We start from the raw sequence: 26,005 nt of genomic DNA on the forward strand, positions 1-26,005 counted from the left end.
CATTTCGGCGGAGCATAAAGTGACAGCCAGCAGATGATTCTACCGATTTCTAATGCTGGAAATTCGGATGGCATTTACTAGCATAACCTTTCAACTCTGAGCACATCAATAGAGGCCGACAGTGGCTTGAAATATGATTCCTTGCAGATAGCATATCCTCATTCATCTGACTGTGCTGTTCTGTGCTCCACTGCACAAGCAGCGTCTCACCCACTTCTGAGAGGACACTAATAAAAAAGGCATCAATTTTCAGCTCTAGTACTACTGTGATCTCTTTATATGTTCGACATCCAACATTAAATTAAAATGCTGTTATAAATCCTACTTTCTGAATCTGGAATGAGTGTTGGGTTTTTGTCGCATGAGACTGCAGCAAATCTTGTCAAAAGCAAGGAAGCACGTCTTGTTCACTCAGAATTAATGTTGTGGATGAAAGAAGGAGGTAAAAGGGGTTGAATGTGGTGAACTGAGGGTGTCAAAGCCAGTGGGGACCGTAGCTGGAGGGTGCCGAGCCAGGCAGGGTATTTGCTGCTTTCAAGAAGTGGCTAATCAAGAATTGTAATTACCAACGACAAGCCGAGTAGCAGGAAGATTACTGATACATAGACAGGCGTGGGTGCGCGTGCGCGTGCGCGCGCGCACACACACACACACACACACACAGCTGTATATAACAACAGAAAAATTTGAGGCATAAAAAATGGTCAATTATTCCTCTTTGGCAGAAAAAAAAAATATTTTGTAAACACCAGTGGTCCTGAGGAAGCCTCACGGATTACATTGAATCAGCACATCAGAGATTGCCACTGGGAGGCAAAGCCCCATAGTACAGGGGGACGCCTGATCTGGGCCTTATATCAGGATTACATAATTTTAAAGTAACCAGAGAAACACCTCAAGTTCCTGGAGGGGGAGGAAACAACATTAGGAAAAACTAAAGGGTGTAGATTAAAACAGTTTCTGATGCTTTCTGTGTCAAGACCGGGCAGGGGGGTGGGGGGGAGGTGGGGGAGGGAATAAAAACAACAACAACAAACCCAAGAAACCAAAAACGCCCCCCCCCCCAGAAAACAAAAAACCAAAACCTTGCAAGTGCAAGGAAAAAGGAACCGTCTGACTTTTTCCATTTTTGCTAAAGATGGGGAAAGCCCCAGAGAGGAACATGAGGGAAATTTTCTCCTCTTTCTGATAAAAAGATCCCCGCTAATGCAAGTTCTCACCGGGTACTCTGTGACCTAAAAGGTAGGAAGATGGCTTCCACGAAGACACAGAGTGCAGAGCTGCTGTGCTCTGGCTGCCTCATTCATAATTATGGATGAAATAAAGAGGCGTGTTTGCCTATTCGGGAGGGTGGGGTGGAAGGAAAAGGGGGAATAAGGAGCAGTTCAATATCTGGATCGAACAGAGGAACTTTTTCCCCCAAGGATCCTGCCGGGAGGAACCTTGACATGCACAAAGTCAGAACGTAGACACAGTTGCCCTGGTGAGAACGATAAGGTCACCCGTGGGATTGCTGAGATTATCTCTGTCAAGCACTCGGACAGCATGCAGTCAAATGATGCATCATGCAGTCATTTTCGGGGGGGAAAAATCAATTTCTTCACCAGGTCGCTATTTGCTTTTCAAAGTGCCCTTGTAGGCCTTCACCACCAAGCATTTATCAATTTAAATGTTGTAAATTGATAATGTGCCACTGGGCCTTGTACTGTTTCTGAATTATTTTGATACTTATATTTTCTCAATAGTCTCTAAACCCTCCGAGCTTCCACATTCAAAAGGGCATTTTTCTTTGTTACACCAAGAAGTGATGAACTTTTTATGATTAGTACAGGAGAAAAATACACACACACACACACACACACAGAAGCTGCGGAAAATTACACATTTTTCTTTCTCTCTCTCTCTCTTTTTTTTTTTTTTTAAGTTGAGGTATAGCCACTTGAAAGCCTTTAACGGGGGGTCACAAAGCAATCTTCCGAGGGCTACATGTATTCCTTTATTCAAGGAACCCCAGTTATCTCAGTATTGTCTAAAATTAGAACACCAACCCCAAAAACCCTAACACGTGGCCCCATTATCATAAGCCCCGTGCCGTGTTGAAATAATACCTTTTTTGTCTTTATATTCCAGCTATCTAGGAAGTGATGATGCAAACAAGAGTAATAACTTGTAAGGAAAGCTGTGTCTTCCTTTTTTCATCCTACTAAAGCAATATATACATATATATATGTCTTTTATAAACATGGAAGCGAGAATATTAACCACATACTAACCTCAACTTGATTTGCATTGAAAAAGGGAGAACGGAAGAGTTGAGGGTGCACTTTGGAAAAGCAAAAGAAAGACATGGCAGTTGCAAAGCATCTTTAACCTCCAGTGATTTATTGGCCCTCGGCCAAGTTATCAGGGGAATCTAATTCTTCTTTATTATTCAAATAAACCACATTTGGCACCATGGTTCCCTTTCAGAATAGCTTCACAAATAGACTGAGCTCTGTCATTTATTTGACCTTGGACTTGTGTGCTGTAGCTGTAATTTTATTTGCCATTCTATATAACAAATGCAGAGAAATCTAGAGTATGGGGATGAACAACAACAGGATGGGGAAAGGAGTTGGTGGTAAATGTATCTGCGGGGCCAAAAAAAAGACTAAATTCAAAACAATCATTTACCCCTTTTCACTTTCACCTCTTATTAGCCCTTCTGTCTGCGACCACCCTGCCCCTTTCAGCAAGCTGCCTTGAAACAAGCCAATTTGTAAGCTTGTCTGTGGCTTCTTTCCGGAGGGCTTAGGACAACAAGGATGTATCTTCCACCAGGATGGGGACTGGGTGAGAAGTGTCGGGCAAGCTGGCACTGGAGGCGGTTGGGGCGAGATTGGGAAGCATCTCAAGAGAGTGGTTAGCTGGCTGCAGGGTATTTTCTAATGATATTACAGTGTAAAAATCTGTTAATTTCCCAGTTTGCTCTAGATCCCATTTTATTTTAAATAAGACTCTATGTTAAATTGAAAACATTTTGCTGGCACAGGTGTGTATCCGAATCATCATTTCTCATCCCACTTTCAAAGAAAAATGTTTTCAAAAACTACAAGTCCTTTTTCATCCTCTGTTTAACTGAGACCCATGTCCTCTGCCTCCGGCAACTGTACTGTTAAACTTCTCATCAGTAGTTAAGAGAAAATGCAGGGTTTGTGTATGGATGAGGAAAAGCTGATTTATACAAGCATATAAACCATCAAACTAGTCAAAGCTATTATGAGGCCTGGATGTCAGAAAATGACTTGCAGAATGATCTTCAGCATACTAACGTCTGGGGAGGGGAAAGAGTCTCCCGTCTGCTTATGAGATTTGCAATACGTTCGTTCATATTGGTTACATGGTCAATACAGCTTTGCTCTGAATGTGAACTCCAAGAGAAGCAAATTCGTATGTCATAATCCATATATTGACCTCTACAGAGATTATATTTGAGATTTATTTTTATACTACAGCCCCAGAAAAACTTTGCTTTTCTTAAGAAGCAATGCTTCCTTATTTTTTGAAGAATGGCTATATTTCCCTCTTTGCTTTGGTTACCAGGGAGCTCACTGCTAAATGTGAGGCTTTATCAGACTACTTATATCCTTTTTTAGAGCCTCTATTGTGTTTGCCTACTATGCGGTAAAAAATGACTTAATTTTACCTTTTCTTTCCTTGTACCGTGGCTATATTGTGCAATTATCTGTTTTTAATTTTTTTGTGTGCAATTATTTTTTATTTATGCATTTATTCTATGCATTTGTGGAAACAGGAGGGTATAAGCCAATGAATGAATATTTCTCTAAGTCCTATATCAAACTAGAAACTTTTTTTATTTATCATAAAAAGTCTCTTTTGGATCCTTTGGTGATTATGTCCCTTACACCCCGGAAGAGGTTTCTTAAAATCCTACTATGTATCATTACTACATTTTCAGTTCTAGGGAATACACTGTTTTCTTTCTTCATTTCCACTTATGCTTATTCCATGACAGCTACAAAGTAGAGTTAGTTTTTAGCAGCTCTGAATGTTATCACCACGTATAAGAAGGCATTTAATCCCCACACAAATCAAACTCTTCAGAGAGAATAACCGCCACACGCACGCACTGGACACCAGGAGCTGTTACACTCAACAGAGGGTAGAGAAGAAATCCACTCTGACTGTCTCTATATTCACACCATGCCAACGGAGCTCAGTAGAAGTTTCTCTACTTAGTTTTCTCACAAGTCAAAATATCATCCTAATTCTTTCCTGAACATAAGCCACTTTAAAGCCACCATATTTATTTACATGTTGAAGGAAAATAAAACTGAGGAAGGAATATTTTGAGAGTTACAAAGGCAGATATAACTACGCTCTAACAAGCTGACGTGTTCACAATATTCCTCAACAGTTTCGCTGGGTAAGTCTTTGATGATATGAGTTATGCTTTGTCTTTATTTAACGAAACTATTTAAGAAGAAACCGAGAGACCATAATTTCATAGACTCCTTATCTCTGTCTAGAATTTGATGGAATAACTTCTGAGTCAAAGTTGTAGGACACAAACAGAGTGTTTGGTTTGCATTCAATTAAGGGTGTGTGTGTAAAAGATTAAGCATGTACTTAATTAAATAACTTTGAGCACATTTTACATAACACATCCCCCTGTGTTATGTGAGGACCCTGTACCCCCACAAGTGCCAGAGGACACTGAAGAAACTTGAAAAGGGTTGAGTGTCAAGGATCCTATTAGGACTTAGAACACAACATTTACTGGGTTGGAAATTCTTTCCCAGAGTATTGGCATAGATTTTTTTTTTTTTTCCTTCTCATTCTTTAGGTATTTAAAAACATCCCGTGCCCTTAGGTGGATTATTTTCGTGTTAACCCAGAAGTACTCATAAACTTTGGTTTTGAATGCTGAACACCTACATTGGCATATGCAAATCACTTCTTTGTGACTTAGTCTTCATCACTTCCAAATAAAGCCCTCTGTACCTCATAGATTCTACCTGCATGTCCCACCCTTGCTGGGGACACTGAACACACGTACCATGGAGGGTGAGAGACACTGGGGCCAGCGTTTGCTCCCGGGCAAGGCAAGATGCTGACTATTGATACACACTTTAAAACCCATCACATAAAATAGCAGGGAATGACTGCCCAGAAGGTGCCAACTACTGTTCCATGTCTACACAGCTGCTTTATTCTGCAGGAACCTCAATTATTTGTCTCAGATTTTAGGAAAAGATTGACTTAATGTTACAGTAGAAAAGCAGTGAAATATACTGCTTTTAAGGAGAAACCAGCACAGGGTTAAAGCCAAATTTTTCTTGAACAGATGATATTTCAGATGGCCACACTATTCCAGATGCATCAATTTCCTTGAAAATCCAATCCATATATGTGCATATGCTGTGCTGGCAGGAGGACTGACTGAAATGGCCAAAACCCAAGAGCTAATATTCTTTTGGCCAGAATAATGCAATTATTATTTTCCTAGCTATCAGTCTAAGCATACAGAGCCATCTGTTATGCAAAGCAAACATACACATCTCAATTACAGAAAATGCAGTTGCCTTGACAGAATTTGGATTACACCACTAACCAGGGCTGTAAAATGTGTTTTGAGCTAGTATATAATGGATGCTTTTCAGGAGTTCCCTAATTAGCATTTACCTGCTTAAACTAATTATTCATCCTTCTTCTTCACTGGCTTATTAAACTTTGTTGGGTATTCTGCATAAAACAGACGAATATGGGCATTGCAGAACAACAAACAGTGGTGTTTCCAGTTCTGAGCAGTGCAAACGAACATGGCGGTACGCCCATTTCCAAACTGGAGATTCTCAAAAACTCCGTCCCAAACAGATTAAGACAAGGATTAAGATCTACGAAAGGCTACAACAAAACCAGAGATTTCAACAAGATGAAAGAATACTGACAATGAGTTAACCATAGCCCTGTTTCTATCATTTGGTTTGCTAAAACCCACATGCAATAGAATTTCTCTATAAACTATAGCCAATAGCTTGCGTGTTCTTCAAGGAAGAGTTAATGGACCCTTGCTTGGATTCTCAACAGTAAATAATCAAATTTGGCAACATTTCTCCTCCTCTTCCAACCCGCCTCAAATGCCAAATATCTTTCTTTATTATTTCCCAATGTCTTTCTTGATTTAGCTCTTATCCAGCAAGCTCACTAATAGCCAAAATGTTCCAGCCATGCTGGATGCCTCCTTAGAGGGGTGCCAACTTTCGGAAGCAGTGAGTCTGGGGTGGGGCTTGCTTAAGAGGAGAGAGACAAATCTTATCTCCATCTTTAGCTCCAAGGGACAACTGAATAAGAAGTAGATTATCCAACTTGGCAGATCATCACATACATACAAAATCCCTCCCACCAAGGCTGTGTACTCCTTATGCCAAACCACCAGATGAAAAGGGTCAAACTCCGTCAATCACCTGTATGGGCGCAGATATCCAGATGCTCAGCATTTTTATGGGGGAAAAAAAAGAACACCACATCTGGATAATTAGTGGAATTGAAAACTTTTCTTCAGGGGATTTTGGCACTCTGTAGATGCAGCCCGTGTCCCTGAATCCGACGGAAGTAAAATTTGTGTGTTCCAGGGGGAATATCAGGAAATAACATCTAGGATCTTGTTCCTTGCCCCAGCTGCCTCCATCTTCTTTTCTTTTCAACCTCTGACAGACACGTGCAAGTAATTAAACCACACATCATGAAAGGCTATCTTATTTTATGAAATTGTCTTTCAGCATTAGGAAGCATTTGCAAAGGCAGCAAAATATATCCTTGCTGGAACCTTCCCTGCAACACATTTTAATGGTCTCTTTCAGCATTTCTTGACTCCAAATGACTCCCTGTCATTGTGTCAGCTCCCAGGATAATGCAGGGTACTCCATAAACATCCAGTAATAGGACACAAGGGAAGCACCATTAGTGTGTCCCTCTCCTACCGGGCACAGAGGTTTCAAAGTTCAAAACAACGGAGTGAAGAAACTTCATTTGTTCTCAATAAATTAATAATGATCCTTGGGGGGAGGGGAAACTAAAGTTTTGGAGTACAAGTTTGTTCCAAACGTTCCGAATGGACAGAATTTTCCCACTGACTTTGTGAGAAAAGCCAAGTAGAGGCATTAAAGAATAAATTTGATAATTCATGCTAAACAGAATATCTATTGGAGAGGGAAAAGCACAAGGCAGAAGGAGCCTTCACAATCCCCGCCAAGAATCTAAATTGTCATTTTACTTACTTGTGAGAGGCCTAGGTAGATGGAGACGGTTTCAGAAATGTACAAAAATTTTCCTTCTTGATTTAGTGCAAATACAAAGCCATCCAGGGACTGTGGAAAAAATAAATATATAATTAAGTTAATAAACATATGATGGAGATTTAATTAATAGGGCATATAACACAAAGCAACACATACTGAATTTAAGATCCCGTTTTTCTTCATGGTTAACAAAAAAGTCCCAAGATATTCTACCATTGCCCTGTAAATGAACAAACAAAAGGTCTGAACGAAGACTATGAGCTTTCCTTAATTCAGGATCTGCCTGTGTCTCTGTCGTTCTGATCAAGATACATTATATTCACGTACACAATCAGGTCAGGATGATTTTATGAACTGTTGCCTTTGTTTATTTATTTATTTATTCTTTTGGATTCGGTAGTTTATAAGATTAAATCAGCCAGATTCTCCATTAAATAGCTGAACAGGAACAGAGACTGTAAAGAAACGAGAAGGAAAAAAACGGGTTCCTCTATGAAGAGCGAGTAAAATCACCACTTGAACTACTGTGGACATCAATAATTTGCTAATTAATAAAGGATTACACCCTTCTCACTCCCAGTGCCTATTGTGGTAGAACAAATAGGAAAAGTCAATACATTATGGGTGAATGATTATAGGCTGAAACCTTACAAACTGTAATCCTTTTTTGCAAAACTCTACGCTTAAGTTTTATTGTGATAGATCTAGATCGTATTACAGCTCCTGAAATGGAAACAAAAGGAAGGGGGTGGGCAGAGAAGGAAGCCACACATCATCTCTAACTCCCGAAACCTTTGTCCACTTTCTAAGTGGGGGGTTACGCTGTAGTTTGATGAGTGGTGCCGATCATCACGGGCTCCCAGGTGCAATGTACCACTCAATGGAGAGAACATTTGTTTCAAATTCTTGCCATCCAAGTGCATTTTCTACCCTCCATCCTCTTTATGTCTTTTGTTTCGCTTTGTGTAATTTATCTTGAACCGGGTAAGTGGCCCAAGTACTGCTTGAAACAAAAAGAAGTTTCCAAGAGTAGTGGTTTTTCCAAAGGCTGTGAGTTTTGGAAAAATAGGAAACCCACCTTGGGAACAGAGCATGTGGCAACACTCAATGACCTAATGCTTAAATATGGAAAGGTGAAAGCAGCATGTGCCATTCAGGTAGAAACATGGACCGTCTCAAATCCCAGCAACAATTTCAGTTGCTTAAAATACTGAACATTTTTTGGAGCTCTAAACATATGTATGAAATATATATATTTATGTATTGTATTTATGTATGTACATGGAAATATATACTTTTGGATTCCATTACACACACACACACACACACACACACACAGACACACACACAGATATGACATTTGGCTTCCATGCTTCCTCACCCATTTTTAGAGCCCCACTGGTCAGAGACTGTGGGTAGCCCCCAATCTCCTTCTCTGATTAGGTAGGTTCTGAAAACATTTCCAAAGTCACATTACATGATTATTTTACAAATTACATGATATACAAGCTTTTGGTCAGGATATCGTCCATTTATGAAGCAATACACGCTAAGCAGTTTGCATGCGTTATCTCTTTCAATTTTCACAAGTATCATTTGAGGTAATTATATTATGATCTACATTTTATAGACAAGGAAACTGAGGCTTAGTGAAGGCAGGCGACGTGCCCCTCCCTAGTTAGTGATGGAGTCAGGATTCGAACTGTAATGTTCAGAATTAATGACAAGACTGCCTCCACTAAAACAAAGATTCTCTGATTGTGTAAATTAATGGAAAGAAATGGTCACAGCATTTCTGAAGTGCAACTTTGCTTACTAAGAGGCAGCCTATGACTTAAAAATCGTCACTGGATTTTGAATGATTGCTCAGATGACAGAATTCCACTGTCAGGAGACAGACAGGAAGTGGGATGACGAGAGAGTTCACAGGTCACTTCCACAAGAGGTTGACTTGTCACCTTGCCACGTAATCTCTCTCCTGGAATCAGCTATGGGACAAGGAACAAAACACTGCTTAGTGGGCTCCTTCCCTTTGACCACACTGTCATCCACTCTGGAGCCTGGTGAGAGCCAACCTTTCAAGCGTGGAGTGTGGAAGAGTGGACGCTTGCTTTGAACCAGTGCAAAGGGACAGATGTTTCTTTTGTGGAAGTTTGGGAAGGATCTGTTTCCACTTGTCTTTACCTCACCTAAGAGATCTCCTGAGGCTGACTCACGAAGATTAAGACCCTCCCTCCCACTCCTTTAAGCCTTCCCCATGGACAGGTTTTCCACTCAACCCAATGGCCATGCCCTGGCATACACAGAAAGAGAGCTATGCAAGCCATCTTCTCACACCTTACAGTGCTGTTGTCAGATTAGAGAGAGAGAGAGAGAGAGATGGAAGACAGGAGAACCTTTTACGGGAACACAGGAAAACCAAAAGGCTGGCTGAGAGAAGAAAGGACTGATGGACCTGGCAGAGAGATAACCCCTTGTCCTCTAAACACTCATTTTACAGGTGAGGAAACTGAGGCACAGAGCGGTTCAGTGCTTGGACCCGATCATACAGTCAGTGGGTGGCAAAGCTAGGATTAAATCTGCTACCCCCTGATGATACTGTTCAAGCATTTATGACACTGGATGGTCCTGACTGGCTTATTCAACTCCCAAGGAGACTGCATTTCTCAACAGTGGGCAATGTCTTAGTCATCTTCATCTGGCCACCACCTAACAATTGCTCAGACCAGACTTAGTAAGTCCAGTTCTACCTCCAAGCCCCAAGCTCCTTCCCTTAGATCACATATGCTAGAATGACTAAGAGGGGTGGAAATTATCTTCCCCAAGAGTCCTGGTCATGAAGCTATTAGAGTATTTGCAGATGCTGACATCACAGATGTCTAACACAGCCTGGGATATCTCTTAACATTTGCAAGACCAGAGTCAGACTAGATTCTTCTGTAGTTCTCCAAAATACTAAGTGCGGGCCATTTGCCAGCCACATACATCCTTTACGTTCTCACTGAAAGCAATCATGATTTTGTAACATTAGGTTCATATCTCATGTATTTACTAAAACAGTAGAGGATGTTTGGGCATGATAGCAAGGAAAAAAAAATTTCTGGAGGCTAAACATCTGATGCTATTAAGCAGCAGCGATCTAAGAACTGGCCAGTTTTGTTTGGCAAAGCAGAGGCTCCAACACATGTTCCAATTTCCTGGTGAGATTAAAATGAGTCTATGTCTACATGACACAAAGCATCCAGTCAATTCAATTAAAAATAACAGCCAATTTGGTGTGGGAAGAACACAACTCGTCAGATTAATTGTTTGTCATCACAGACGTTTAAAAAAATAAAATAAAATAAACCCAAATCCTCCAAAACCAAAATACCCCCCAAAACCAAAAAACAAAAACTAAACTAAACTCAAAAACCCTGGTTAGACTTATTTCTTACCTTTATATTTACCAGGTCAATTGTATCTACAGTGTGAGATGAATGTCCAAAACTCAGATCTGATTATGTTTCAAATATGGAAATGGAATATGAACTTGGGTCAGCAGCAGACTGGCGAGGCTGCCCTTCAACCTTTGGCATTGCCATCGCCTTCTGATTGAGGGTCATCCCCATCCATAGTTAGTTCTGCTCTGCTGCTTAGGGAAGTCTTAAGAGTAGCATTGATAGTGGTTTCATGTGGGTGTCTCCATCTTAAAAGGTGGCAGGAGGAAGGAAACATCCGATCTGCTAGTCTTGGGAACCAAATGATTAATCTGAAAGTTCTGCGGAATTTTTAAAAATTTGATTCAAGATAGCTACTACATACATTCCAAGCTCTTTGAATCACTGCAGGCTACTTTTTAATTTTTTTTTTTTTTAACTGCCCACTGTTTTCAACAGGCGCCAATTAAGATTCTGGGGTCAAAGGGTTAATTACATCTCCTTACTCACTATGTAGAATTTTCTGATTATTAACTAAGGTTGGATTAAGATGAAAAAGAATCTACACAAATGTTAATGCTAGTCCCTCCTTGAGAAGATTTATTATAAAGCCATGCTGAAATCTATCTGCTTTCCTCAAAGCAGATGGAGAACAAAATCTTAGAAGAAACAGTAAAACAGACATTTTAAAGGCATGCTAGTATCTGATTTATCAAGACAGTTTTCTTATTACTAAAACCAGTTCTTAGCCATCCTGACAGGGCTGATAGGAGATTTCCTTTGTCACATCCTGGTAAGTCTATGAGGTACACACATACAGGAGGGAGGCTTGGATGCAGAAGTCAGGAGCTACAGCATCTCTGAATAGTAATGCCTGTAATTATAATTTATATCCCCTGACATCAGTGTAACATATAAAGTATAAGGCACAGTTTCTTAACCCCAAAAGCCGAGGGCCTCTAACAGTATTTGCCAAATGATGAGGTTATTTCCTTGCAAGGTATGAAACTAACTATAGCTTCATGATCGAAGGTACACTAATGTTTAATGCATTGTACTAAATGGATTTATATTTGTCAAAGTAGTTTTGTCTCTGCTTTTTTTTTTTCTTTTTCCTGCATATTCCACTGCAGCCAGACCTCACAAAGCAAAATCCTACTATGGTGCCCTTCGAGGGGTAATTCTCATGTATATAACCACTCCAAGATTAGCGGTTCTTTCTTCCACATTCCAATGCAGAAGAGAGAGAGAAAAAAAAAATCACCCCAAACTCTTTTCCTATGACCTCACTCCAGTTAGAGTGAAGAATTACCAGTAGGCTAGGTTATTTTAATGACAGATTATTTTAAACTAAGCCTTCACCATCTGTTCCACCCCCTAATTATGAATGCAAAAGGAACATATTTCACAATTACATCAGTAAAAAAGTAAGATACACGTGATTTAAATGCATGCGTGTGCTCCGTGTCCAATGCACCGTGCATCTGTGATGTTCTTCTGATTCAGGCTTAGACTGTGCAGAAAATACCCAGCCCTGAGAGAGGACAGTCTCTGGCACACTCAACTTTCTCCCCAAACCCAGCGTTGTTCATTGTTAAGACAAAATCCTGTTAGAGCAGGAACAGAACGTGAATGTCAGCACAAGGCTTGCAAGCCATTAGATAAGAGTATTTTGTAACTGTGGAGACATCTTTGCTGTTCATAAGGAGAGGCTATATGAGAACACTTCTTCTGCTCTCTGAGCAATGGGTTAGCATTGGAAATGGGGGAGTCTGCTCTTGGAACCAGGCCTCCATCATCATGAAAGAAGTTGAGCAAATCAGCCAAGCACAGAAGAAGCCTGGCCTGAAGAGTGAGGTCAGGGCTTCAATACCTATCTTTCCACTCTCTTTTGGCAGCAGATAAAAGAGTTAGAAAGACAAAAATGTTTCTTAAATATTTTCTGGCCTTTGGATACAAGAACACTTTGACAGAGCTCATTAAAATGCCATATTGCCCTCTGATTGCACTCAGGAGGTGATGCTGGACTGCTCACGCACTCACATGTGGACTCCCAGCAACTTCAAGGAGCCTGGGACGAGGCCCAGAAGTGCCCACATGTATCTGTTTATGGGGAAGAAAAAGTTTCCCGAATTTTGTCTTTGCAATCTGAGTTTTAACAATCAAGCACCGTGCAGAAACAAAAGCTTTATTTTTAGAGGTAGGAATCTAAGGCAAGTATATTTTCTTAAAGAGGATGAAAGCAAACATCAAAGGTTTGGGCTTTAACTCTGAGGAATCTTCCAGAGCTTTCTGGCTCCCATGTCTCTTCCTTTGCCCCCTCCCCATCACCACGAGTCAATAACACAAGGGCTCGCACGGATTCATGTCATTATCATGTACCCAAAGCCACGTGTTCCCCCATCACAACCAAATTAGAGTCATTCAGTCGCATCTGAGTGTTTTCTCACTAAAAAAGGATTCCGGAACAACAGACCTTGGTGCCTCACAACACCTCTCCTAAGAGTTTCCTAAAACACATAAATCTAAACATCTTAGGTGAGAAAACAGGGCAGAGAGGCACAGACGACCTCTCTTAGTTCTTAGTGGAGAGTTACCAGAATAAAAGGAGAGATGTTGAGCTAGTGAAATGTTAAAACATGAAAAGAACAAAGACATTTGCTTTCTGAGGATCGGGTTTTGCTTTTGCTCATTAAAATTCCATTTTGTAGAAGCTGTGTATCAAAGTGCTGACCTTTTTTCTCTGGGATGCTAGTTCAAGCCTTACATCCAGCCTCGAGGCATGTAGATTTCTTGATGTGACCATCTAGCCAAATGGACAACAGGCTCGGGTATCAAGACAGGGTATGGCATTGGGTGAAGTCGCATGAGTCTGTGTCTCTGAGCCCCCGGTCCCGGGCGGAAGAGTGCACAAGCTGACCCCACGTGGTCTGTGGCCCGCCCTGGGAGACTGGCACTCCACGGGGCGTCCGTGTGAGCAGCCCATGTGCTACCCCTGAGCTCCTGTCGCCTGAGGGAGAAGAGTCCCACTAGTTATGCTAAGGCACAGATAATCACTGGCACACTAGAATGTCTCCTTTTTGTGCATGGGGTATACAAATTTACTGAAATGTAGGCTCTTCAGAATCCGGGAGCTCACTCCTTATTGCACATCTTTCCCTTTTAATTTAGAGTTCTCTCTCAGGTTAAAGGAAGAATTCCCCTGCCAGCGGCAGTACTATAAATAGGACATTGTACTAGTCCTGAGAAGCCAAAAAACATCTCTTCTTTACTTTGGGTACTCATGGAGCTTGGTCTCACACAAAGTTCCAGGTGTAATTCCAGTTGTCTGTATTATACAAAACAGTATAGAGATTGGACCATAATTGTTTTTTTAATTAATGTATTTATTTGAGAGGGGGCAGAGCGAGAGAGAGGATCCTCAAGCAGACTTCCCACTGAGCATGGCACCCAGCACAGGGATCAGTCCTAGGACCGCGACGTCATGACGTGAGCCACAACCAAGAGTCAGGTGCTTAACTGACCGTGCCACCCGGTGCCCCTAGATGGGTGTTATTTAATCCTACCTTATGGATAAGGAAGGTGAAGCCCAGAGCCATTAAGGACATGGCTCACTGTCACTCATCAGTATGTGGAGCTAAAAAAGAAGGATCCCTCTTTTGCCTCCTGATGCTCAGACTACCTGCTGGGTACTTTAGTTGTTTCACATGCCGTCAAAGGTGCTCAAAATCTGTGCTTCCTCCAGCATTTCTTTCCACATAAGCAATTCTCATATTCCTATATTTAAGTGTGATGCATTCAGAAAACAACTATTGAGGGCCCACTAAGCCCTGGGCCTGTACCAGCTGAGGTTTCACAAAGCTGGGCAAGGACCCAACTTACTTCTTTTCTTTCTTTTCTTTTCTTTTTTTTCCTCTTTGCTTTTTTCTCTTCTTTCCTTTACTTTTCCTTTCCTTTCTTAAGATTTTATTTTTATTTATTTGACAGAAAGAGAGAAAGAGAGAGCATGCAGAAGCAGGGAGAGTGGGAGAGGGAGAAGCAGGCTTCCCACAGAGCAGGGACCCCAATGTGGGACTCGATCCCAGGACCCTGGGATCACCACCCAAGCTGAAGACAGTTGCCTAACTGACTGAGCTACCCAGGCACCTTCACAAGCTGCTTTCTTAAAGAAAAATCGTCTGTGGAATCTGAGACTAAGCAAATGAGCAGAGTTGGAAATTAACTCTATAAAACAAAAGGCTGCAGGACAAAGGGAGTTTCTAGCTGAGGATATACTGTGTAGGAAATGGGGATCCCTGTCTGTTTTCACTGAGCTCCACGTCTGTCACGTGTTGTCTTTGATTTAGAAAAGGCATGGAATGATGAAATTTGTATTTTTACAGCATTACTGACGTATAATTGACAAATGAAATTGTGAGATATTTAAAGTATACATTGTGATGATTTGCTACACGTACACAGGAGATTCCTCCCATCTAGTTAACAAACACATCCATCAGCTCATAGTTTTATCTTTTTGGAACTTGTGAAAGTATAGCCAAGAGACTGCTAGACCTCAAGGAAATTCTCATGTGTTGGAGGAAGGACTAATGGCTCAAAGGAGAGAAGGGACCCCACGGTTAATAAAAAATTGGGTTATGGACACTGAAGAAGCTTCGTATGTGCTATGGTGAGTGCTATGAAATCTGTAGGCCTGATGATTCACAGACCTGTACCCCTGGAGAAAATAATACATTATATGTTAATAAAAATAATTAAAAAATTAAAAAAAAATTGCTAGGAGAACCACACCTCCCAGCAGCAATGGCCAGGACAAGCCTTGAGCACACACACCCATGGGCCACCAGGCTGGCCCGCACAATGAGCCCCTTTCCTGTACCATGGTTTTTCATTGAGACTTAGGGCTTTTCTCCTTCTCCTTCTGGCACATCATGTACTATTTTATGTAGAAGTATACTATTTTATGTAAGATGATTTTATCCTCGGTAAAGATGACTTTATCCTGTTATCCTCGATAACAATGTAGACCCATACTGTTATTTCTCTTATGGCTGATTATGACCAAACCTGACTGTTTAACTGGGCAGTGGGTAACTTTAAAAAAGAGGCTCCTTTAAAGAATATAATAAAAGCACTGCACGTGTGTTCCTTTAGGTAAGGAGTTTGTGTCAGGGGTAGTAACAGTGATTAAAGAACACTATAATGAATTTAGCATATTAAAAGACCATTTAGAGACCTCAGATATTAATCTGATGCATTCATAGGAATTTCATTTCAGGAGACATTTATTGGTATCTCTAGGGAAAAGGAATTAAAAACATTTGTACCAAAAGGAACTTGGTTGTCACAAATATGGTTGCCATGGTCTGAATTATAGCCCCCCAAAAATGTGTATGTTGATACCCTAACTCCCAAGGTGACTGCATCTGGGGACTGGGCTTTTAGGAGATAATTAGGATTAAATGAGGGCATAGAGATGGGGTCCTAATCCAATAGGACTGATAGCCTTATAAGAAGAGGAAAAGAGAGCTATCTCTTTCTGTTTGGGCATGCCCCTGGGAAGGACCAGGAGAGCACCCAGCAAGGTGGTAGCCATTTGCAAGCTACAAATAAAGTCCTTAACACAATCTGACCATGCTGGCACCTTGATCTTGGACTTCAAGCCTCCAGAACTACAAGAATATAAATGTCTGTTGCTTAAGTTACCCAGTCAATCGTATTTTGTTATGGTAGCCTGAGCTAAGATAGCAGTTTAGGAATTCTGGTTGGGGAAAACGTGTGGGCCATGAAATCTTTGATGTTAATTTCCAGAAATCACTGTAGCTAGATTCTCTCTTTATTTATCATTTATATAATTAATAATTAATTTTTACTAGACCCACATAAAGCTATAAATATGATGGACTCATAATAGAAAGTAGAGTTTAGTTCCAGAAATCAGCAATGCGGAGGACTGTTTTTGAATCTTTTTCAAGTAATTGCACCTCTTCTGGGTTCTACATTTACAATATTGAAATCTTTATATTGGTTTTTTTTTTTTGTTCATTTCAAATGCTTAGAGGCTACACTGCTTCATTGTCTTAGCTTCATACAAAGCGGCGATATACATTTATGGGAAAATCAATTATTCTGATGGAATTGGGAACCTGGTGCTAAATGATCTTGGGATAAACAACTGGGTTTACTGCTCGCTATGGCTCTCAGATGCTTTGCCGACCTTCTCCGTTCATTGCAGTTGGCCACTGAGTCTTAGTGAGAACGACCAGTACATACTACTTGCCCACAGAGCTTTCTTCCTATTCAGGGTGTCAAGGAAATGCTTCTGCCTTTACCCCCACATGCCTCTTTAACACACATGAAGCAAAGGAGATTGTGTTTGTTTGCTAACACACTTGCATGTACAAAGCAAAACGACTTATGTCAGAAGGAGTTGTCTTCAGAGAATCTCTAGATGATACCCTTCGAAGTAGAGCAATTCAGGATATGAAATTCGCTAGGACCGAATCTGCTAGGTGTCCATTAAATGAGAGTCTGAATGTACACAATTAAAAGCAGTGGTGCTTGGCTGTGGATCCTGGCTTCCACTGTGTCTAATTCAAGAACAGAATGAAAGAAGCAGGCCAGGTGACGAGGTTGTGGGGGTGGCAATTTTGTGTGATATGAACATAAGCAAGGAGGGAAATTAAATGACATGACATTGGAGTTTCCTTCTTCTTTCTGCTCTACTTCAGTGACTATCCTGACTGAAAAAGAATTCATAGCCATCACCGAGGAGTAACTGGCTATTTTACCATTTGAATTTCCAGGATCAAATGATGCTTTAACCTAAATCTCTGAGATTTAATAGGAATCATGGGACTGAAGTTGTCTACAGAGCAGTATAACTAATGGGAACACAAAGATAAAGTCTAAACGGACTACCATGAAGGTAAAATCAGCTACGTTAAGGTAATCTGAAGAAGGCAAAGAATGTATCTCCCTGGGGAAACCACTGGGCCTTCCTGACCCGCCAAATGAGGCAGCAAAAGTGACAGACTCAACTCTTTTCTGTTGAAGATATTTGACTCATCAATCAAGGGATCGCTGCAATTTTCTCCCTTTCAAAATCAGTGCTCAAATTTGTTAAAAAAAAAAAAGTATTTGAAATGTATAGTTCTGGTTTGTCTAACAGTTTTTACTAGAGGAAGGTACAGTGGGCGGCAAAGGGCAAACTGGATTCAGTACAGGAGCTGTCACTAAATGGTCAATTTTTGAGGAACAGATCTGTTCTATATATTTCGAGATTCCTAGATATTTAGAGATAAATATATTTTAAAGGTGCTCACACATACTCTTACAATTACCAAAGACGATGGACCATTTTATGGAGCTAAAAGACCACCACATAACATTTCCCAGGGCAGAAGGTGGTGTCAAAAGTTTTCACTCAGACAAAATTTCCTTTCCCTCCTGTCCTCAAGCACCCTTATCACACAGGATCTTCCTCTTTCAGGACTCTTCAGTGAAGACAAAGACCAGGAAGTGACATCCCAGACACCTGTCGAAGAATGGCAGACTTTGATTTTCCACCTTTTCTTAGGCAGCACATACTGTTAATCTGTTAGGCAGGTCTAACTTCCTTACTGTGTCTTTTGTCTTGCCATGAAACACCACAATCGACTTTCACTGTAGAGGCTGTATTATTACCTGACACACCTGAGGAATCAGTAGATCAAGTGTTTCCAGTGACTCCAGGCCATGTGGTTTACTGAAGTTATGTAATAGCCTGTAAGGGATTCGCACGAACAATAATCTAGGTTATGCACGATCTATTCAAGTCACAGTAATTCCAAATGAAATTTGCAGTTGGCCGTATTGATAATTCATTCACTAGAAACCTTGAATCAATAGTCTCAGCCTAATTCTAATGTGCACAATGATGCATTTATCCACTCTTTTGACTTAAATAGCTAAAGATATGTTAGAACAAAAATAATTTGAAAATGGATATATTCTACCATTCATTGTGTTTGATGGATGACAGTCCATCTCTCAATGACTATTAGACTTATTAAAATTCTATTTAGTCTACAGAATTTATAGTGGCCTCCACCAGATAACCCTATAATACCTTCAGCCACAACTGTCACCTCCCACTTAGTCTCTCTCAACCTTTTATGTCAAAGGCATCCAAACTGCCAACAGCAGTGGTATGAAGGGGCAGGCATATTGATTAAATTCCAAGCCTGAGTTTTCAGTTGGCCCTCTGCCTGGTTTCCTTAAAGGACCAGGTATGTGAACTAAACCTCATTTAATTGTTAAAATGGTATTTTTCTTAGCAGTCTAGAATCCCAAGACTCCAAGATAGTCGGCTTCACAATTAAGAAATTTCCCACCTGTATCTACCCCACACACACTCTGTCACAGAAGACATTAACATTTTTAATGAAGTCCCTAATAATTTAAGAAAGATGAATCCTCATTAAAACTCTTCCTCAGACCTATCTTTGAGTCTAAGTAAACACCAGCCTCCCCATGAATGATAAAAGCCTGAAAATAGTGAGCAGGACAATGTCACCTGGGATTACCTTGGAAACCACAGAGCACGAGTTTCAAATCACAGCTTCTCCCCCACGTCTAGGTTCTCATCTCAACCCCCTTTTCATTTTTTCTCTCCTAGTTCCTTTTTCCCCTCTTCTCCTTTCACCGACTGATTTTCATTCTGTATTCATCCACTTAGTGCAAAAGGTGCTGACGGCTGTTGGGGGGGGTGGGTGTGGTTGTGGTACAAGCGTGCTGTATTTCGTGGCCCATGTTCCCAGCAATACTGTTCTGACTGCATTTTTATGTGGAAATTACCCTGGGCAGTAGAACAACCGTGGATATGGTTATACATAGGTACACAGGACTCATGGCTGTGTAAGGAATACCAACAAATTTTGAAGATGAGGAATGGCTCCGAATTGGTGTAGGCTAGCGTACATTTTGTGTGGTCGAATATTGGGGATAGATTCTTTTTGCCTCCAATGAGATTTGTTCATTCTAGTCTTGACCTTTTCCAACAAGTAAGATTTGTTTTATTGTCTTGCTTGGGGGCCTCTCCTTAGTAATAGGATGACCTACTTTAATTTCTACTTAAATGCTTCGCAGGCTGGAAAGGGAGTTCCCCTAAAGGATTGAGCCCCTAAAGACTCAAATTGGCCTCTGTGCCCTAATGGAAGACTTTTATCCCAAAGCAAATAAAAAATATATTAAGGGTTTTACAAACAGAACCTTAAGCTGTTATCATTTTCTGTGTGTTCCTTCTATTCTTATTATAGGTAATCACACTTGCTTAAGCCATTTGCTGCTCCTCTCCACCGGATTTTTATCCCTTTCCCAGTTCCTTTCTGCAAAAACAGGTACCTTTCATGAAAGTGTATAGCCAGTATTGTTTTGCCATTTCCTAAAAGAGCACACAGACGTGGCCTCATGGCACAGAGCTGTGACCTACTAGGCAGGTCTGATGGACTACATGCTGGCAGAGATCTACGTAGTTTATCAGCACCCTTCATTTTGCTTGAGCTAATGAGAACAAGACAGTGAAATGGTGGGTGACGGACATTATTATCAATATTCTACAAGGCAGGGAGACCAGCTCTTTTCCATAATCTCAGCAAGGTGTAGGTAGTACACCCTTACAGGCAATGAATGAAAGAAACTCACTTCCTCACATACTTTCAAATTCAATTCTTCCTTATATTGGGTTCCCTTAACACACTGAACTACATGATCGCAATTAAAATTTCCAATAACATGATGGAATACAAAACCTTCATGTTGAACAGGATTAAAAATCCTTGTCTCAAAAGGCTTAGTACATTCAGCAAAATCTAGGGTTCTGCCATGAGTCATATATGCTTGCTTCTTAAGGGCTGAATCTTTTGCTTTATAGGGACACACAAAAGAGAATGGTGGGTGTAGCAGGTTATCCAGCAACTTTTTGAAGGAACCATATTACTAATGTCCCCTTTTGTCATACTAGGCAGCACAAATGAATTACACAAGAGAACATCTAGGTTTAAACACTCAGTGACAGAGAGATGCCAAGCAGAAGTACCTAAGGGCTGGGCGACAGGGGCTGAAACATTAGGACACTTTCCATCACTTTTCAGTCAGTAAGCAGCAGGATTGCTGACGTAGTGATACACAGCTGAAGTGGTTTAAAGAGAACCAACCTTTCACAGCTCTCCTTAGAGTTTTTCCAGGGTGCTCATAAAAAACAGAAGCGGGGGTGGGGGGATGCGGACATCATCCAAATTCCAGGTAAGGCACCCGAAAGGGGGCTATTTGGACAGATTCCTGGTCTTGTTAAGAGGTGTGAGAGAGGAGACTTCCAAAGTCAGAGAGCTTTGTAGGAACCCTCAAAGAACAGGATTAAAGAAGGAATAAGATGCATCAGGCAGACAGATGTACTACAGCTGAGACCAGGGTGCCTTGATCACTGCTAGGGAGCACATTGTATAGCTCCCACTAGGGAGACACCTGCCACAGTCCTTGAGAGATGCTTAGAGAGAAATACTCCTCCTTCCAGAGGCCGCCGCTCATGGCTCAAAGACCTGGTGCCATAGAGGGGCCCCTTTATAATCTACACTCTAGTTGTCCTCAGTGTGAGACATAAATCTGTTAGGAAGACTCTGGTCAGATTCAGAGGGACTCCAAGATTTGGGGCAATGGTCAAGGAAATGGGACAATGACAGCCTTGTCTCAATTCCTTCAGTGAAGCTAAACAGCCTATCTGACCAGAGTTCAAACAGCCCATCTGCCCAGCTTGGAAATGAGAATCCTTCAAGGTCTGCAAGAGGCAGTGGAAAAGAGCACAGGCACTCAAACAGCCCTGAGATGGGATTCTGAATTTGAAACTTTGCTGTTTTCTCATGTGAGAATATACAGAATAATATCTACCTTATTTAATCTACTCAATAGAGTTGTTGAGTTGATCAGAATAAACGCTTGTGCCATCATATGGTAGGTATTTGATAAACAGCACCCACAGTGCTTATTATTTGACTTGAGATGCTGCCTTAAGTGTTTGCTAACAAGAGTAGCTTCTACCTGCAAAAGGAGAAATGCACACTCGGAGGAAATGGTCATCTACGAAGGGTACTAACACTACATGAGATGTGAACTTAAAGTGGCAAGTAAGAAAAGGACTCTTGGTAGACATAAGATTCCATCTTGGTCATAAATATTTCTTTTAAAATGTTTAAGGCATACATTGGTAGATTATAATCTGCTGGGCAAACCCCATTCCACAGGTGCATTCTTTATATAGGTTGAGTCCTCAACAACTTTTCCCCTTTTTGACTTCAATAATATACATTCCGTAAAAAGTACTGAGGCAAATATACAGAAAGGCAATTCTATGCTCCAAATGGATTGGAAACAGTCATCTAATAGTCCCAGAAAAATCAGTTCTATTTGAATAGCCATTCAGACTAATGTGTAATAAACTGGTATAAAAAGTCTCTAAGAATCTGAAGCAAGAAAGGGCAATGTTCTAGATATGGAAGCAGTGAAGATAATAACAGTAACATGTTCTTATTAGTAAGCTTCTATTAAATGTTCTAATACTGTAATGGTTTCATACCGATTCTATATTGTTTCCACTGTTTCCTCTTCAAGTACGAAGGGAAGCAGATGCGAATGGATACGGACTAGAGAGGAGAGGGTCCTCAAGGCTCTCAAACTCAGTTTGTGTTCGAGATGAGAACCGAGGCAGTCAGAGTGCAGGAGGAGATGAGGGGGTAGGAACCCAGAGCCTGGAGGACTGGGGTCCTCCCTTTGTCCCTCGCCTGCTTTGACTCCATAGTTACTTCCTGTAAATGCATAGCACTGGCCTCTTGTTCACCAGAGTGGGGACGGGAGCCATGTCTCGGGGTGGTTGAGGGAAGAAAAGAGAAAATGCCTCACACTAAAGACTTGCATCCACTTGACAATTTTGCCTCAGTCTAGCTCTGTTTACCTTCAAATAAGACCCATAGTCCGAGGTATGTGAGAGGTTCCATGCTCAGCCAGTGGAGATCATGGGGAGCGTCTCCTGCTCTCTAGGGCTCTGCGAAAGGCCAACACATAGCTCCCACTGTGTGTGCATGTCTCTGTGTGTTTGTGTGTACACGTACCGCCCAATTCTTCTTTTAAATGGGGCAACCGATCGACTCAATATTTTTAAGTTTAACGTCTGCAGATGGGAATCATCAACACTGCATTTTAGAATTCTAAGTGAATTTTTCATTCAGCACTGTTCAGATCTTAAGTAAAGTCATTTCTGGGGTTCAATGCTTTATAAGAAGAAGAATTTAGAGAGGGTTCAAAAGGGAGCTGAAAAAAATGATTAGATAATTGAAACATAAAACTTTTGCAGAATGGTTACATGGACTGGATCGTTGAGCCCAGAGAAGCCCCAGGGGTGACTGAGTTCAAGCCGGCTCCCACCGTGGAAGCTGGCAACCTAGTCTTTCTGTTCCATGAGGGCAAATGCAGTCACCAATCTGGGTGAGAAGGGAAGGGTTTCCCAACAGTGAAGATTATTAAGAACAAAAATGGGTGACTGAGGACAGCTGGGTTGCCTCCTGATCTGACATTCTGGAAGGCCAGGTATACACTGCTGAGAAGGATGACTTAAGAATGACCCCAGCTGAACCTGGAGAGAAGGCAGAGGGAAGGAGAGGGGAAGGAAAGCAAAGAGTAAATGACACTCACTTTGTGATTCTCTGTTGCATTCTAAGGTTGTCAGGAGAGAGCCATGAAGTTTCTCATCAAGGAAACTGGAATTTGAAGCCAAACATGTATATGACTCCATACGAACTTTATCGGGACACCAGCAACACTGCTCAAGGTGAAAGTCAAATGGGTGGTTGCTCCAAAGGGCACTATCTCTAAGGATTCTAACCTGCCTCAGTACGACATTTATAATGCTATTATCAAGGGAAAGAAATTAACCTGCAGAGGGAAAAAAGCAAACCAGTCCACTCCAGCGAGTAGAAAGATATACACATGCCCACAGGCATCCATTTGGTTGGCAAGATGGAAACTACTACAGATCTGACCTGAACCCAAGAAGCAACACATGAAGATTCTCAGTCCCTCCAAGTGGACAGTGGAAGATCTGATGCATCAAGCAAGAAACAGCTCCTGGTGTTTGGACAGAGGGCCTTTTTGTTAAAGGGATTTTCACAGGCATTTTGGGGCTCATTCTCACACTATCCTAGAAGTGTCTGTGCTTTTCCCATTTCAGAGACAGACACAGTGAGCCATCGGACACAGCCTGCCCCCTAAGAGGGAGTGAGCTGGTGTTCACAATCGTGGGTTCTGTGTATGACGCTGAGAAATGTGTAACCTGTGGGCAACGATGGGAGACAGTTCAGATATCTTCATTATCAAACTATTTGAGAACCAGGTCTCTATCCAGCCCAAGTCTGTCTCAGCATCAACTTCTCTTGCCAATATTACAGCTTTAAGCAGCATTTACTCTGTTGGTGAACACAGCGTGTGGTAAAATGATTTACCGTTATGAATAAACACATATGCTTGCTTGGGTCCAAATCTTAGAAGTGACAACCCATTTTCTGGCCCGTGATGTAATGGACTAGAAACAAACTGAAAGGTACATAATTTACCACATGTGAACAGAGAACTCCCTGTGCGGCAAGCAAACTTTCTGATATTACGTGCTGCACTCTGAATGGCCAGTTACAGGTCGTGTATCCCTACTCTTAGCACACATGCACACACATACACACAAGTATGTGCACACACGTCCCCACATCAACACACACACACACACACACAGCCCTCAATTTACCCCAACAGTATTTCTTTGATGCCTTGAAATACAACTGGGGCTAGAACTGATTGCTAATGGATGCCTGATTCCGTAAGGTAAAGGAAACCTGAGTGGGAGGAAAAAAATAAATAAATAAATACATTAAACAAAAGGTTAATAAAGAGATACTACTCCAGGCAGCAACAAAAAGAAGCGCCAATAGATCATTCCTTCTTTAAAAAACAAACAAACAAACAAACAAACAAAAGAGCCCCACATAACTTCTATGCCTTGTTTCCTTAGCTTGAAAGCGGTATCCTCTACCCCGCATGTTTCCCCCAATAGACAGACACGTCATTTTACTTTTAGTCTTGTTCTCATTTGATGTTTACATTTTATTTTCTCATTCCCTTGCCTGAATCCCCTGGTTCTGGTTGCCAGCGTGGTGTTTACAGAGACCTTTACTAGAATCAGGGAGGTTGAAGAGACCCCATTTTTTCCCTTCCCTTGTAATGTCCATTCTTCTTTTTCTTCTCTCATCCCAGAGAATAGATAAGTTTACCCAGAAAATAAAAAGCTAATACAACCTTTTGCTCATCAACAAAAGTATGTCTTGTTGTAGCCAGGAATAAGTTAATAAAACAGGGAAAAGGCTTAGTGGCTTAAAAATAGGCTCCTTGGGGTTATGGAGGAACAATGTTGTTTTTTCTTCCCAGCGTGCAAGGATTTAATTAAGTGATAACAGTCACCTTGGGGTGGCTGCACAAGGCAATAATATCTAGGTGAAGAAAAATGCTGAAGAGCGTTGAGTACAGTCAATTTATCTTCAGAGAAGGCAATAAATGAACAAAGCATAGGTATTGGGCTGATTGTTTTGCAATGTTTCCATTACTGATAAGCATCAAAAAAAGGGGGGGGGACAGATTTGGTATTTTCCGTTTCTGAAATATATTAAATACAGAGAAAGGAAATGAAAAAATTGCTATGAGGTCACACCCTCACATTCTAATTACAAACAGTTTGGTAATTATTCAAGCTAAACATAGAACAAGGGGATTTTCCTGTTGACACAAAGGATAGGAACAAAGCTGAGTGGTGTATTTACAAGCAAAAACACACAACTTGGAAATTTAAGTTCTGCCGGAAAGAAGGAAAGAAACCTAAAGGGGTCGCTGCAAAGAGAGGCTGTGTTGGTGGTCAGCCTCAGAAATATCAGCCCTTTGCTGTCCTAGGTCAAATTCTGGGGGCTCCGCAAAGTTTCAGGGAGCTGCCATAAGTATTATGACAAGGCATGAAGATTATCCTAAGAAACAAGCAACCAAAGACCAACTGTAAGATACTGACATCATCAGCCCTGTGTACGATTAAGAAATAACGAAAAGGTTAGAATAAATGCACTGCAACTCAGTCCCATAGAAAATGTTAAAAAATCACAGAGGATCTGGTCTCAGAGACGCAGCTGAGGCGAGCTTTCAATAAAATGCATGTGAGTACTTGATAGG

The 26,005-nt window shown here is 41.1% G+C and overlaps 1 protein-coding gene across 1 annotated transcript in view; it reads right to left on the reverse strand.

The window, feature by feature from the left end:
• NPAS3 (neuronal PAS domain protein 3) overlaps positions 1-26,005 on the reverse strand; it is an 840,213-nt gene that overhangs the window by 230,467 nt on the left and 583,741 nt on the right. The window contains exon 4 of the mRNA XM_044231862.1: positions 7,281-7,370. Within this exon, the coding sequence (XP_044087797.1) occupies positions 7,281-7,370 (90 nt within the window). The remainder of the gene's footprint in view (positions 1-7,280; positions 7,371-26,005) is intronic.

This window comes from Neovison vison, chromosome 13 (genome assembly GCF_020171115.1).
Source record: "Neovison vison isolate M4711 chromosome 13, ASM_NN_V1, whole genome shotgun sequence".
NCBI lineage: Eukaryota > Metazoa > Chordata > Mammalia > Carnivora > Mustelidae > Neogale > Neogale vison.